The sequence below is a fragment of the Nerophis lumbriciformis genome, linkage group LG32 (genome assembly GCF_033978685.3).
Source record: "Nerophis lumbriciformis linkage group LG32, RoL_Nlum_v2.1, whole genome shotgun sequence".
NCBI classification, from domain to species: Eukaryota; Metazoa; Chordata; class Actinopteri; order Syngnathiformes; family Syngnathidae; genus Nerophis; species Nerophis lumbriciformis.
The window spans coordinates 6211735-6228502 of NC_084579.2; the positions used below are offsets into that span (position 1 = coordinate 6211735).

General features: G+C 42.8%; 2 protein-coding genes across 10 annotated transcripts in view; both read right to left on the reverse strand.

Moving 5' to 3' along the window:
• Positions 1–284: 284 nt before the first annotated feature.
• Positions 285–8580, reverse strand: capslb (calcyphosine-like b). 8 transcript variants are annotated; one of them, XM_061927053.1, is made up of 7 exons: positions 8474–8541; positions 1743–1802; positions 1564–1634; positions 1181–1317; positions 907–1084; positions 632–841; positions 285–419 (listed from the first exon to the last, which is right to left on the reverse strand). In XM_061927053.1, exons 4-7 carry the CDS (start codon positions 1315–1317, stop codon positions 318–320), a joined length of 627 nt encoding a protein of 208 aa, XP_061783037.1. In that variant the 5' UTR covers positions 1564–1634; positions 1743–1802; positions 8474–8541; the 3' UTR covers positions 285–317. The 8 variants fall into 8 exon arrangements, with proteins under 8 accessions (XP_061783037.1, XP_061783036.1, XP_061783038.1 ...); XM_061927052.2 differs by having other exon boundaries at positions 8389–8530; XM_061927054.2 differs by lacking the exon at positions 8474–8541 and adding an exon at positions 8069–8254.
• A 5493-nt stretch (positions 8581–14073) lies between these two features.
• lmbrd2b (LMBR1 domain containing 2b) overlaps positions 14074–16768 on the reverse strand; it is a 34192-nt gene continuing 31497 nt past the window's right edge. For both annotated transcript variants that reach the window (XM_061926718.1, XM_061926719.1), the window contains exons 17-18: positions 14474–14600; positions 14074–14392 (exon numbers count right to left, since the gene is read on the reverse strand). In XM_061926718.1, coding sequence (XP_061782702.1) covers positions 14329–14392; positions 14474–14600 — 191 coding nt within the window. In that variant the 3' untranslated portion in view covers positions 14074–14328. The remainder of the gene's footprint in view (positions 14393–14473; positions 14601–16768) is intronic.

Consider the following 16768-nt stretch of genomic DNA (forward strand, 5'->3'; position numbering starts at 1 on the left):
CCCATTTGAAATCAAATATGATCCTGATCTAGCCGTCACGGACAGAAGCTTCTAGAAGGGTGAGCGAAACATGTTCTACGTCAAGTATTTGAAGAAATGTGATTTGGATGAACAAAAAAACCCGAGCAGTGCTGCCATTTTGCATGGATGCTAATGTGCAGTGCTGCCATTTTGCATGGATGCTAATGTGCTAGTCTGTGATTTAGCAGTTAGCATAGCAGTAGGCACTAGTAATCCAGAGTCGTAGCTTTCTGTTAATAGGCAGAAAATGAGTGGAGGCAAAATGACATCATGGTGTTTAATAAGTTGACGTTCGCTCAAAGCTTCCAGGCGTTCCTCATCATCAGAATGAAGAAAACGTCGCTATCGATGGAGGCGCTGACACCACAGTAATAGTTGATGAACTCCTCCTGCGTCACCTGCGCAGCACAACAAATCTGTTTTGAACAAAACTTTGCTCTGTGTGGTTTCTTTCGTTATTCTTCAACATATAAAAACCGACGAGACGCAGCCTGAGAAATCATCACCTACAAAGATGAGGGAGGCGCTTTGGCATCCACGAAAAACAACATTCCAGCTAATTAGCTTAGCACTTGGGACGTCTTACGTACCATGTCCCGGGAATTCTTACCTTGCCGTCTTTGTCGTAGGGAGAATCAAAGTTATCCAGGAATGTCTTGAAGACCTGGTCCTCTGTCCATTCCCCGTTCTGGTACTTGGGGTGGTACTTGGCGTGGTAAACCCCCCTCAGATCTTCGATGGTGATCACGCCGTCGCCGGTCTTGTCCAATTTGCGGAAGGCCTGCATGACCACCTCCTTGCGGGACTTGGACATGGCGGGCTGTGTAACACATGACCTTGTGTCAGAAACACACCACTAGCGCAAGCATGTTGACCTTTGTTTACCCTCAGCGTGACCAGGAACTCGTCAAAGTCGATGGCCCCGCTGCCGTCACGGTCGAAATGCTGGAAGAGAGCAGAAGCTTCCTGTTTGTCCATAAGGATGCCGTAGTCGTTGACTCCCTTCAGGAACTCCTTCAAGTCCAGCGTGCGGTTTTGGTTGTCGTCCATGATCCTGAAGACTCTGCGGGACAAACTCAGCTCAACTTTTGAGTTGACAGTGATGCTGAGCAAGGCCAACATGGCTCGAATGTTCAAGAGGGGTCCTGGGGAGACCCACCTGCCGAGACCTTTGATCCCAGCCGAACCCCTGGCCAGACACTGGAGGCGGAGTCTTTCCACTGGGTCAGAACACACCGACAGTTGACGCTTGGCGTTCAGCGCCATATCTCGGTCGTGTCTCGAAGTCCCCGCCATCTGTGACGTCACGACATAGCAAACATATTTATCCCCGCCCCTTGCTCCTCACACAACAAGGAATTGTTTCCAACAGGAACACATCGAAAACCTTCTTTCATCCGAGGACAGCTAATTGAACCAGAACCTGACAACTCGGCTGCATTTTTTCCACACCAAGTTGTGGAATGTTCATATGTAGGACACATTACTGGCCCCGCCCCCACATGTAGGTTTTTGTGGCCTCGCTAGTTGAATTATTCCTACCTTACATCATCACTGGTCTGCTCTATAGCAGACTCCATCAGTCTCCTTCTCTTCTTGTCTGTTCTTCTCCACTAAGTCATATGGTCAAACAAGCATACATTACACATTTTGCTAACACATTTTTTCAGTATAAACAATATTTAGAAATTACTGTTACTACACTTCCATAGTAGACCAACCTGTCGCTTTCCCCTGTCTGTCCTCATTCTTTCTCTTCTCGTCTCTTTCCATCCTCACATCTGAATGACATGGACAAATGATCAGACAACAATAACCTGTCGTTTTGACTCGTTGCTTCAGCTAACCTCAACATTTACAAACCTCCCCCTTGATTCACTGACATAACTTAATGCTGTCTGGAGCGGGGGTGTCCAAACTTTTTCCAGCAAAGCAGATAAATGGAAGAATGGAACATTTTCTACATTGAAAATAATAAAACCAATAGGTCATTTCATTTATGCTAAACTATATGAACAAAAGAGCCAGATCTTAGCTTAGGAGGAAACTGAGTGTTAAATCCAACCCAGTGCCCCCACCAGGAAGAAAAGAATCATTTTGTCCCCTCCCCCACTTTGCCATCACTATAAATATGTAATTTGTCCATAAAATTGTTACAAATACACCTAATATTGTATTTGTACTAACATTCATCATCATTTCTTTTTATTCCTTTCATGAAAATGCATACATACAAGCCACGTACACTTTCATTGTTTTTTATTTCTTATACATTTCTATGATCAGAAAGGAGTAGATGGAAGAATACTATTCTTATATTTATCTGCCCCTTTTTAACACCAATGATTTTAGATGACTTTATAACTGTTCCCTCCACCACCACCCGAACTCCAACATACTTTTTAATTTTCGTTTAAGCATTTTCCCAATGACACATCCAATCAAAATCAAAAATCAGTTTGATATAATTCCAGTTGTCTCTTTTTGTAACTGTTTTTGAATTCAAAGATATTCTTGCAACTTTTTAAGTCTTTCTTTAGAGAATTCCATGCTTTAAAGAAACATTAACCTTTAACATTAAAGGAATAAGTAATATAGATAGAAGTATATAGAAGTTATATAGATCAAGTTGCGACAGAGAATAACAGTTGTTTAGACTGTAACAGAAACAATTTAAAGTGCATACATTTACCTAAAATAAAAATAAAATAATATTCCTTATTTAAACCATAACAATTTTTTACCGACTTGAACCATTTGGTACTGAAAAAAAAAAAAAACTTAATTAAAAAAAAAAAAAAAAAAAAATTTTTTATCAGCAACATTAACTCAGTAGCACAATATAGACAACTTTAACCTATAAAACAATTTGTGCTGATTTTTTTCTTTTGTCATTTAAACAAACAACCAAGTCAAGAAGAATGACTTCAATGAGCATGTTTTTAGGTGCACAGCTTTTTCGAAGGGATGTTTCAAGCATGACATATTTGAGAGGAACTATTCTAACCTAACCCCCTTGAGATATTTAGTTTTGTTTTATTTACCAATATTAGTATTATACCAAAAATTAAAATATTTTCCCAAACATTTTCTACCACTTGTCATTCTCTCTCTAAAATCTTTTTGAAAGCTTTCAAAAAACGTCCTATATCCTGCAAGAAATGTGTACACAAGTTCATCATGACTCAGTAGCACAATATAGACAACTTTAACCTATAACACAATTTGTGCTGATTTTTTCCTTTTGTCATTTAAACAAACGACCAAGTCAAGATGAATGACTTCAATGAGCATGTTTTTTTAGGTGCTCAACTTTTTCGAAGCTTGGTTTCAAGCATGACATATTTGAGAGGACATCGGGGGCGGTACCACTGGATTGGCAGACCGGGGTGGTGGTTCCTCTCTTTAAGAAGGGGAACCGGAGGGTGTGTTCTAACTATCGTGGGATCACACTCCTCAGTCTATTCAGGTGTACTGGAGAGGAGGCTACGCCGGATAGTCGAACCTCGGATTCAGGAGGAACAGTGTGGTTTTCGTCCTGGTCGTGGAACTGTGGACCAGCTCTATACTCTCGGCAGGGTCCTTGAGGGTGCATGGGAGTTTGCCCAACCAGTCTACATGTGTTTTGTGGACTTGGAGAAGGCATTCGACCGTGTCTCTCGGGAAGTCCTGTGGGGAGTGCTCAGGGAGTATGGGGTATCGGACTGTCTGATTGTGGCAGTCCGCTCCCTGTATGCTCAGTGCCAGAGCTTGGTCCGCATTGCCGGTAGTAAGTCGGACACGTTTCCAGTGAGGGTTGGACTCCGCCAAGGCTGCCCTTTGTCACCGATTCTGTTCATAACTTTTATGGACAGAATTTCTAGGCGCAGTCAAGGCGTTGAGGGGATCCGGTTTGGTGGCTGCAGGATTAGGTCTCTGCTTTTTGCAGATGATTTGGTCCTGATGGCTTCATCTGGCCAGGATCTTCAGCTCTCACTGGATCGGTTCGCAGCTGAGTGTGAAGCGACTGGGATGAGAATCAGCACCTCCAAGTCCAAGTCCATGGTTCTCGCCCGGAAAAGGGTGGAGTGCCATCTCCGGGTTGGGGAGGAGATCTTGCCCCAAGTGGAGGAGTTCAAGTACCTCGGAGTCTTGTTCACGAGTGAGGGAAGAGTGGATCGTGAGATCGACAGGCGAATCGGCGCGGCGTCTTCAGTAATGCGGACGCTGTATCGATCCGTTGTGGTGAAGAAGGAGCTGAGCCGGAAGGCAAAGCTCTCAATTTACCGGTCGATCTACGTTCCCATCCTCACCTATGATCATGAGCTTTGGGTTATGACCGAAAGGACAAGATCACGGGTACAAGCGGCTGAAATGAGTTTCCTCCGCCAGGTGGCGGGGCTCTCCCTTAGAGATAGGGTGAGAAGCTCTGCCATCCGGGAGGAGCTCAAAGTAAAGCCGCTGCTCCTCCACATCGAGAGGAGCCAGATGAGGTGGTTCGGGCATCTGGTCAGGATGCCACCCGAACGCCTCCCTAGGGAGGTGTTTAGGGCACGTCCGACCGGTAGGAGGCCGCGGGGAAGACCCAGGACACGTTGGGAAGACTATGTCTCCCGGCTGGCCTGGGAACGCCTCGGGGTCCCACAGGAAGAGCTGGACGAAGTGGCTGAGGAGAGGGAAGTCTGGGCTTCCCTGCTTAGGCTGCTGCCCCCGCGACCCGACCTCGGATAAGCGGAAGAAGATGGATGGATGGATGGATATTTGAGAGGAACTATTCTAACCTAACCCATCCATGCATTTTTTACCGCTTGTCCCTTTTGGGGTCGCGGGGGATGCTGGAACCTAACCTAACCCCCTTGAAAAATTTAATTAGTATAATTCCACCAACTAAAATATTTTCCCAAACATTTTCTACCACTTGTCCTTCTCGGGGGGGCCGGAGCCTTAAAATCTTTTTGAAGGCTTTCAAAAAACGTCCTATATCCTGCAAGAAATGTGTACACAAGTTCATCATGACTCAGTAGCACAATATAGACAACTTTAAAGGGGAACATTATCACAATTTCAGAATTGTTAAAACCATTCAAAATCAGTTCCCAGTGGCTTATTATATTTTTCGAAGTTTTTTTCAAAATTGTACCCATCACGCAATATCCCTAAAAAAAAAGCTTCAAAGTGCCTGATTTTAACCACCCGTCCATTTTCCTGTGACGTCACATAGTGAAGCCAACACAAACAAACATGGCGGAAAGAACTGCAAGCTATAGCGACATTAGCTCGGATTCAGACTCGGATTTCAGCGGCTTAAGCGATTCAACAGATTACGAATGTATTGAAACGGATGGTTGTAGTGTGGAGGCAGGTAGCGAAAACGAAATTGAAGAAGATACTGAAGCTATTGAGCCATATCGGTTTGAACCGTATGCAAGCGAAACCGACAAACGACACGACAGCCAGCGACACGGGAGAAAGCGAGTACGAATTCGGCGATCGCCTTCTAACCAACGATTGGTATGTGTTTGTTTGGCATTAAAGGAAACTAACAACTATGAACTAGGTTTACAGCATATGAAATACATTTGGCAACAACATGCACATTGAGAGTGGAGACAGCCCAATTTTCATCAATTAATATATTCTGTAGACATACCCTCATCCGCGCTCTTTTCCTGAAAGCTGATCTGTCCAGTTTTGGAGTTGATGTCAGCAGGCCAGGGAAGTTAGGGTCGATAGCTCGCTCGTCTGCGGGAACAAACTGCCGCCATTGCTTGCCGTGCTAGCGAGGTCCTTTGTCCCTGAATTGCTCACACACTCCGGCAGATTCAATGGGGGTCTGGAGGCAGATTTCTTTGACTTTATCGTTGGAAATGCATCTGCTTTGAGTGTCGCAGGATATCCACACATTCTTGCCATCTCTGTCGTAGCATAGCTTTCGTCGGTAAAGTGTACGGAACAAACGTCCAATTTCTTGCCACTTTCGCATCTATGGGCCACTGGTGCAACTTGAATCCGTCCCTGTTCGTGTTGTTACACCCTCCGACAACACACCGACGAGGCATGATGTCTCCAAGGTACGGAAAACAGTCGAAAAAAACGGAAAATAACAGAGCTGTTTTGACGCGGTGTTTGAGAAAATGGCGGATTGCTTCCTGATGCTCTGAGAGCGAATATTAGAAAGGCGTTTAATTCGCCAAAATTCACCCATTTAGAGTTCGGAAATCGGTTAAAAAAATATATGGTCTTTTTTCTGCAACATCAAGATATATATTGACGCTTACATAGGTCTGGTGATAATGTTCCCCTTTAACCTACAAAACAATTTGTTCAGATTTTTTTTCTTTTGTCATTTAAAAAAACGACCAAGTCAAGAAGAATGACTTCAATGAGCATGTTTTTAGGTGCACAGCTTTTTTCGAAGCGAGGTTTCAAGCGTGACATATTTGAGAAGAACTATTCTAACCTAACCCATCCATCCATTTTTTACCGCTTGTCCCTTTTAGGGTCGCGGGGGGTGCTGGAGCCTAACCTAACCCCCTTGAGATATTTCATTTCGTATTATTTACCAATATTAGTATTATTGCACCAACTAAAATATTTTCCCAAACATTTTCTACCACTTGTCCTTCTCGGGAAGGCTTTCAAAAAACGTCCTATATCCTGCAAGAAAAGGTGTACACAAGTTCATCATGACAGACACACAATTAATGAAAGACCATGAACCGTAAAGACACTAGAGATGCGCGGATAGGCAATTATTTCATCCGCAACCGCATCAGAAAGTCGTCAACCATCCGCAATCCACCCGATCTAACATTTGATCAGAACCGCATCCGCCCGCACCCGCCCGTTGTTATATATCTAATATAGACGATGCAAGGCATTAGTGAGGTTATAAAGCTTTTGCCTGTTAAAGAAAGGAGACTGATCCAATGCAGCACAGACATTCGCGTGCCACGCTGTCACGACCCAGACGCACACCAGTGCGCAATCATATGGGAGCCGCGCTGAGCGCACCTCCAAGCGCATCTCGCTGCCGGCGACGGCCGGGTATATGGGCCCGACGCTCCAGCGCCATCCATTTTCAGGGCTAGTTGATTCGGCAGGTGGGTTGTTACACACTCCTTAGCGGGTTCCAACTTCCATGGCCACCGTCCTAGCTGCTGTCTATATCAACCAGGGTGAGCCCCACCCCTTTCGTGAGCGCACTGCGCGCGGAGTGACCCCTGTTACGCGCCCCCGGCAACAGGGGTGGCGGGCAGGTAAGCTGCGCGGGCGGAGCGCGTGGAGTGACCCCTGTTACGAGCCCCCGGCCACGGGGGTGGCGGGCAGGTAAGCTGCTTACCTGCTGCGCGTGACGCCGGCCGCGGCGGACGAGGCGGGGTGTCGGTGCGGTGGGCGCGGTGGTGACCCTGGACGTGCGCGTCGGGCCCTTCTCGCGGATCGCCTCAGCTACGGCTCCCGGTGGGGCCCTCTCGGGGGAAGGGGCCTCGGTCCCGGACCCCGGCGAGGCGTCCCTTCTCCGCTCCGTAAAAGTGTCCATCTCTTTTCTTTTTTTTTTTTCTGTTGTGGCATATGCTGCAGGTGCCTGCTCGTTTTTCGTATGTGGGTAACAACATTTAACTATGTATATATATTTCCGAATTGGTTTAACTGCCACCCGCCTGAATCTATTTAAAATCTAATTTTTTTTTATTTCAACCACCCGACCTGACCCGACCCGCGGATAAAATCTAATTTTTTTTTATTTCATCCGCCCGATCCGCGGTTGTGCCCGCAAACCGCGCATCTCTAAAAGACACACAACGTCGGCCATTTTAGTTTTCAGGTTCCATTTTTTTATGTACAATGTTCTAATCCAGGGCGTGTTTATTTTGTCTGTAGAATGTGTCGCATGTATAATAACCGAGCTGCAAACCTTAAATGGCCCCCGAACCGCACTTTGGACACCCTGGATACGAGGTATGTTATACTAATAAAACCACACGTACCTGTTGTCTAGAGACGCCAGTCATGCTAGTCATAGTTTTAGCTAACCTGAATATGTTTTCAGCCTCTTCTTGATACTTACTGCCGTCAACCACTTTAAAACATCTTGTTTCCATCTTCTTCGCACTCTTCCCTTTTTTTGTTTGGTGACACCCAATACGTTTATTTTCTTGTTCTCCGTGAACTTTGGCTTTCTGTCGACGTCAAGACGATTGATAAGAGCAACACTTGCTTAACAAAAGGGCGCGAGACTGAGTGCGCACGCGCACTGGGACGCGAGGAGGGCAATATACATTTAAAAAAATAAGATTATTAATCTTATTACATATTTTACACTCACACAAACATTTATACAGAAAATGCCGACTGGAGATTTCTGTCCCACCGTGTGCTGCTGCGTACCCACTTTCTCCGCCACTTTCTCTTGTAAGTTTGCGCCTCGCGTGACGTGGTTCAGGACCCGGACCCCGGGTGTCAGTGGACCCACCTGACCAGCACCAGGACCGAAGTTCACGGTTGAAATCAGCGACGACGACCGAATGCCAGCAGAAAGGACCTCCCACAAGCTGCCCACCGTTGCCGTGGAAACCAGCGTGTCAGCCCTCCTGATTGGCTGTTACGCGTCTCGCTCTCGTGAGTGCTTCGGGGCCCGAGCACCCACGGACAGTGCCGAGCACCCACCGGGGGAATTGATGGCAACTTTCAATCTTTAAAATCATTTTTGAAAAATCCATTTTGATGTTAATTATGTGGCGAGTTTGGTCCGTTTTACACAATAAAAAAAAAAAGTCACAAATGATATAGTCTATAATTAACAGAGCCTAACCAAGATTTCAATGTGCCCAATAACCATACTTGCCAACCTTGAGACCTCCGATTTCGGGAGGTGGGGGGAGGGGGTGGGCGTGGTCGGGGTGGGACGGGGGCGTGGTTGGGGGCGTGGCTAAAAGGGGAGGAGTATATTTACAGCTAGAATTCACCAAGTCAAGTATTTCATATATTTTTTTTTATTTTTATTTTATTTTATTTTATTATATATGTATATATATATATATATATTTTATTATATATATATATATATATACATATATATATATATATATATATATATATACATATATATATATATATATATATATATATATATATATACATATATATATATATATATATATATATATATATATATATATGTATAAAATAAATACTTGAATTTCAGTGTTCATTTATTTACACATATACACACACACACATAACACTCATCTACTCATTGTTGAGTTAAGGGTTGAATTGTCCATCCTTGTTCTATTCTCTGTCACTATTTTTCGAACCATGCTGAACACCCTCTCTGATGATGCATTGCTGTGGGCACGCACAAAAGTGCTTTCATCAAATGCACTAGATGGCAGTATTGTCCTGTTTAAGAGTGTCACAACATTGCTGTTGACGGCAGACAAACTGCTTTACGGTATACAAAAAAAGTGACTGCTGTTGTTGTGTGTTGTTGCCACGCTGGGAGGACGTTAATGAAACTGCCTAACAATAAACCCACATAAGAAACCAAGAACTCGCCCTCCATCATTCTACAGTTATAACGTGATTGGGCAGGTACGCTTTTTTATATTGTGGAGCACCTGAGTCCGCCTGAATTTCGGGAGAAAATTTGTCCCGGGAGGTTTTCGGGAGAGGCGCTGAATTTCGGGAGTCTCCCGGAAAATCCGGGAGGGTTGGCAAGTATGCCAGTAACAAACTAATAATGCAATCATCTTGACTTTGAACATACTGCACACGACCGAATGACAGGCATACTTAGTCAACAGCCATACATGTCACACTAAGGGTGGCAGTATGAACAACGCCAACACTGTCATAAATATGTGCCATAAAGTGAGACCACACTAAACAACACTGTCATTACCATATGCCATATAGTGAGACCACACTAAACAACACTGTCATTACCATATGCCATATAGTGAGACCACACTAAACAACACTGTCATTACTATATGCCATATAGTGAGACCACACTAAACAACACTGTCATTACCATATGCCATATAGTGAGACCACACTAATACCATATGCCATATAGTCAGACCACACTAAACAACACTGTCATTACCATATGCCATATAGTGAGACCACACTAAACAACACTGTCATTACCATATGCCATATAGTGAGACCACACTAAACAACACTGTTATTACCATGCCATATAGTGAGACCACACTAAACAACACTGTCATTACCATATGCCATATAGTGAGACCACACTAAACAACACTGTCATTACTATATGCCATATAGTGAGACCACACTAAACAACACTGTCATTACCATATGCCATATAGTGAGACCAGACTAATACCATATGCCATATAGTGAGACCACACTAAACAACACTGTCATTACCATATGCCATATAGTGAGACCACACTAAACAACACTGTCATTACTATATGCCACATAGTGAGACGACACTAAACAACACTGTCATTACCATATGCCATATAGTGAGACCACACTAAACAACACTGTCATTACTATATGCCATATTGTGAGACCACACTAAACACTGTCATAAATATGTGCTGTATAGGGAAACCACACTAAACAATACTGTCATAAATATGTGCCATATAGTGAAACCACACTGTCATAAACATGTGCCATGTAGTGAGACCACACTAAACAACACTGTCATTACCATATGCCATATAGTGAGACCACACTAAACAACCTCGGATTCAGGAGGAACAGTGTGGTTTTCGTCCTGGTCGTGGAACTGTGGACCAGCTCTATACTCTCGGCAGGGTCCTTGACGGTGCATGGGAGTTTGCCCAACCAGTCTACATGTGTTTTTTGGACTTGGAGAAGGCATTCGACCGTGTCCCTCGGGAAGTCCTGTGGGGAGTGCTCAGAGAGTATGGGGTATCGGACTGTCTGATTGTGGCGGTCCGCTCCCTGTATGATCAGTGCCAGAGCTTGGTCCGCATTGCCGGTAGTAAGTCGGACACGTTTCCAGTGAGGGTTGGACTCCGCCAAGGCTGCCCTTTGTCACCGATTCTGTTCATAACTTTTATGGACAGAATTTCTAGGCGCAGTCAAGGCGTTGAGGGGATCTGGTTTGGTGGCTGCAGGATTAGGTCTCTGCTTTTTGCAGATGATGTGGTCCTGATGGCTTCATCTGGCCAGGATCTTCAGCTCTCACTGGATCGGTTCGCAGCCGAGTGTGAAGCGACTGGGACGGGAATCAGCACTTCCAAGTCCGAGTCCATGGTTCTCGCCCGGAAATGGGTGGTGTGCCATCTCCGGGTTGGGGAGGAGATCTTGCCCCAAGTGGAGGAGTTCAAGCACCTCGGAGTCTTGTTCACGAGTGAGGGAAGAGTGGATCGTGAGATCGGCAGGCGGATCGGTGCGGCGTCTTCAGTAATGCGGACGCTGTATCGATCCGTTGTAATGAAGAAGGAGCTGAGCCGGAAGGCAAAGCTCTCAATTTACCGGTCGATCTACGTTCCCATCCTCACCTATGGTCATGAGCTTTGGGTTATGACCGAAAGGACAAGATCACGGGTACAAGCGGCCCAAATGAGTTTCCTGCGCCGGGTGGCGGGGCTCTCCCTTAGAGATAGGATGAGAAGCTCTGCCATCCGGGAGGAGCTCAAAGTAAAGCCGCTGCTCCTCCACATCGAGAGGAGCCAGATGAGGTGGTTCGGGCATCTGGTCAGGATGCCACCCGAACGCCTCCCTAGGGAGGTGTTTAGGGCACGTCCGACCGGTAGGAGGCCACGAGGAAGACCCAGGACACATTGGGAAGACTATGTCTCCCGGCTGGCCTGGGAACGCCTCGGGGTCCCACAGGAAGAGCTGGACGAAGTGGCTGGGGAGAGGGAAGTCTGGGCTTCCCTGCTTAGGCTGCTGCCCCCGCGACCCGACCTCGGATAAGCGGAAGAAGATGGATGGATGGACACTAAACAACACTGTCATTACTATATGCCGTATTGTGAGACCACACTAAACAACACTGTCATTAACATGTGCCATATAGGGAAACCACACTAAACAAGAGCAAACACATTTTGGGAGAATATTTGCACCGCAACACAACATAGACACTACAGAACAAATTCCCTGCAGCACCAACTCTTCCGGGACGCTACAATATAAACAAACGCCATTGGTGGATCTACGCCTGACATCCACTGTAATGATACCACGTACAATAGCGTATCTAGTCGATACTACTATGATTACATCGATATTTAACATCACAAAACCTTTGGTTTTTTTTTTTTCCATTTATATAATGTTTCTAAACTCAGGAAATATGTCCCTGGACACATGAGGACTTGAATATGACCAATGTATGATCCTGTAACTACTTGGTATCGGATTGATACCTAAATGTGTGGTATCATCCAAAACTAATGTAAAGTATCAAAGAAGAGAAGATAAGTGATTATTACATTTTAACAGAAGTGTAGATAGAACATGTTGAAATAGAAAATAAGCAGATATTACAAGTAGATTAATAATTCATTTTCTACCACTTGTCCTTAATAATGTTGACAAAGTAATAGAATGATAAATGACACAATATGTTACTGCATATGTCAGCAGACTAATTAGGAGCCTTTGTTTACTTACTACTAAAAGACAAGTTGTATAGTATGTTCACTATTTTATTTAAGGACAAACTTGCAATAATAAACATATGTTTAATGTACACTAAGATTTTTTTTGTTAAAATAAAGCCAATAATGACATTTTTTGTGGAAAAGTATCAAAATAATTTTGGTACCGGTACCAAAATATTGGCATCGGGACAATACTAATCATACTTGCCAACCCTCCCGGATTTTCCGGGAGACTCCCGAAATTCAGCGCCGCTCCCGAAAACCTCCCGGAACAAATTTTCTCCCGAAAATCTCCCGAAATTCAGGCGGACCTGAGTGACGTGTTGACAGCCTGTTGTACATGCATATGTGACCCACCCATAATGTGTCACATTTTTGTCTTGATTTATTTAGTTTATTTTGTGGTTTGAATTCGTTTTTGGAGCTGTCGTTACACATTTATCAGTATTCACATTGGTCAGTAGGGCGTTTCTTCCCAATTGAATGCTATCACCTGCAGACCGGAAGTGTCTTGTCATTCTGATGAGAGCGACCAGTCTGTGAACAATTGAAACGTCCTGTGTGCTTTTTTCCTCCTGTATAACAGGTTAGTTTTGGTGAATCAACTCACTGAATAATATCCATGTGATCTTTATAAGTTTAAGTACACATTCTGATGGTTGAGCCTAACTCTAAAGTGTTTGTGAGTTGTAGTTTGTATTTGTGAATGAATCCAGTGCACAGCTGCAGTAATCAGTACAAAATGGCGACGTGAGTACGCAATGTTTATATAGGAACTTCTGATCCTAATTCAGACTCCCAAATTAGAGCTCCCGTTTTCTTATTGATTTTATAATGTATATTTGTATAATGTGTGTGTTCTGAAATAGTGACAGAGAATAGAACAAGGATGGACAATTCAACCCTTAACACTGAGTAGAGGAGTGTTATGTGTGTGTATATGTGTAAGTAAATGAACACTGAAATTCAAGTATTTCTTTTATTTATGTGTATATATATATATATATATATATATATATATATATACACACATTATATATACATACAGATTATATATATATATATATATACATATTATATATATATATATATATATATATATATATATAGCTAGAATTCACTGAAAGTCAAGTATTTCTTATATATATATATATATATATCTATATATATATATATATACCTATATATATATATATATATGTATATATATATATATATATATATATATATATATATATATATATATATATATATATATACACATATATATATATATATACACATATATATATCTTAACCACGCCCCCCACCCCCCCACCTCCCGAAATCGGAGGTCTCAAGGTTGGCAAGTATGATACTAATACACACACACCGAGCACCCACTGGCAGAAATGTAGGTCATCAGTATTATAAAATCATGTGTAGAGTTGTACAAGAAAACAGGAACGTTGTCAGAACGTTTAATGACAGACAGGAAGTATAAATATGCCACATTCATTCAAGCTACACTTAAAGACAAGAGGGAGCAGCAGAGCGCATATTTACTGTCTAGTCGGTGCTGCCCTCTGGTGGGCAAAGTGACGACCTTCGCAAACACGCCACGATAGCCATGCTCCATCACCAGGCGTCCCTGCGCTCCGCCGAGGGGACATGTGAAGAACACACACGTGAAGTCCGGGATGGGAGACGTGTTTCCCCGTTAGACGTCGTCAAATATCCGGCTGCGAGACGACGACATGGACAGGTAGCGTCCTCCCGCGTGTCTGGAGGACGAAAAACCAGAGCGCTCAAAAACACACACACACACACACACACACGCGACAAGTTGCCGACGGCGAGCTCACCTGCCAGACTCCGAGTCCGCCGCTTCCTCCGACAGGGAATCGGCGTTGAAGTCCAGAGGCTCGGCGTCCTGGAGCAACTCCACCTGATCGCGCTCCGGGAGTCGCGAGGAGCGCGAATACTTGACTTCTGCAACATTAACACGACATGTTACAGATAATCATGCACTTAGGCCCGCAGACTAGAAAACTCTTTTTGAAACAATATGACTTTTTTAAAGAAAAAAAAGCAGTCAGCTTTGTGGTATTAGCATCAACATTTCCTCCTTACATTACAATTGTTCGCTCTTTTACACAATTGCGTGTGAATGCTCCAATGCTGAAGTCCAACTGAAATGCTGACAGAATGTAAGAATAGTTTGAATGTTGAAGAGTTTGAATTTCCAGGAAAACCGGAATTTGGTTTGGAACTTGGGAAAGTGTGAGTTCGAATGTCCAGGATGAGTGGAATGTGTTAATGGTTTGAATAGGTTGAAAAATGTGGGAATTGTGCAACTTGGAAAAATGTCCCATTCATTACAATGGGAACTTTCTGGAAATTTGGGAATTTGAGGAAAAGCGGGATATTTTTGAAAATGATTAGGAGCATGAATGTCCTGAATGAGCTGAATTGGTTGGTGTTGGAATTGTTTACATCGGTTGAGTAATTTTGAAGTAGTAACAGTTTTTTAATTGAGAAATTGTATTACGGAATTTCGGGAAAACCGGGAATTTTTCAAGTTCTTAAACCAACTTGTTTTTTTGTCAGTTTTGACAGTGGAACGATTGAAATGGGATTAAAAATGTGAAAGGAGTCATCGCAAATAATGCTAGAAAAAAACTGAAATTCCTGGAAATTTGTTGAAGGTGGAAAAATGGTAGTTTGAATGTCCAGGATGAGTGGAATGTGTTAATGTTGGAATGGTTTGAATAGGTTATAAAATGTGGGAATTGTGCAACTTGGAAAAATGTCCCATTCATTACAATGGGAACTTTCTGGAAATTTGGGAATTTGAGGAAAAGCGGGATATTTTTGAAAATGATTAGGAGCATGAATGTCCTGAATGAGCTGAATTGGTTGGTGTTGGAATTGTTTAAATCGGTTGAGTAATTTTGAAGTAGTAACAGTTTTTTAATTGAGAAATTGTATTACGGAATTTCGGGAAAACCGGGAATTTTTCAAGTTCTTAAACCAACTTGGTTTTTTGTCAGTTTTGACAGTGGAACGATTGAAATGGGATTAAAAATGTGAAAGGAGTCATCGCACTAAAAAAGGTTGCAAATAATGATAGAAAAAAACTGAAATTCCTGGAAATTTGTTGAATGTGGAAAAATGGTAGTTTGAATGTCCAGGATGAGTGGAATGTGTTAATGTTGGAATGATTTGAATAGGTTATAAAATGTGGGAATTGTGCAACTTGGAAAAATGTCCCATTCATTACAATGGGAACTTCCTGGGAATTTAGGGAAAAGCGGGATATTTTTGAAAATGATTAAGAGCATGAATGTCCTGAAATGGCTGGTGTTGGAATTGTTTAAATCGGTTGAGTAATTTTGAAGTAGTAACAGTTTTTTAATTGAGAAATGGTACTATGGAATTTAGGGAAAAACGGGAATTTTTCAAGTTCTTAAACCAACTTGGTTTTTTGTCAGTTTTGACAGTGGAACGATTGAAATGGGATTAAAAATGTGAAAGGAGTCATCGCACTAAAAAAGGTTGCAAATAATGATAGAAAAAAACTGAAATTCCTGGAAATTTGTTGAAGGTGGAAAAATGGTAGTTTGCATGTCCAGGATGAGTGGAATGTGTTAATGTTGGAATGGTTTGAATAGGTTATAAAATGTGGGAATTGTGCAACTTGGAAAAATGTCCCATTCATTACAATGGGAACTTCCTGGGAATTTAGGGAAAAGCGGGATATTTTTGAAAATGATTAAGAGCATGAATGTCCTGAAATGGCAGGTGTTGGAATTGTTTAAATCGGTGGAGTAATTTTGAAGTAGTAACAGTTTTTTAATTGAGAAATTGTACTACAGAATTTAGGGAAAACCGGGAATTTTTCAAGTTCTTAAACCAACTTGGTTTTTTGTCAGTTTTGACAGTGGAACGATTGAAATGGGATTAAAAATGTGAAAGGAGGCATCACACTAAAAAAGGTTGCAAATAATGATAGAAAAAAACTGAAATTCCTGGAAATTTGTTGAAGGTGGAAAAATGGTAGTTTGAATGTCCAGGATGAGTGGAATGTGTTAATGTTGGAATGGTTTGAATAGGTTATAAAATGTGGGAATTGTGCAACTTGGAAAAATGTCCCATTC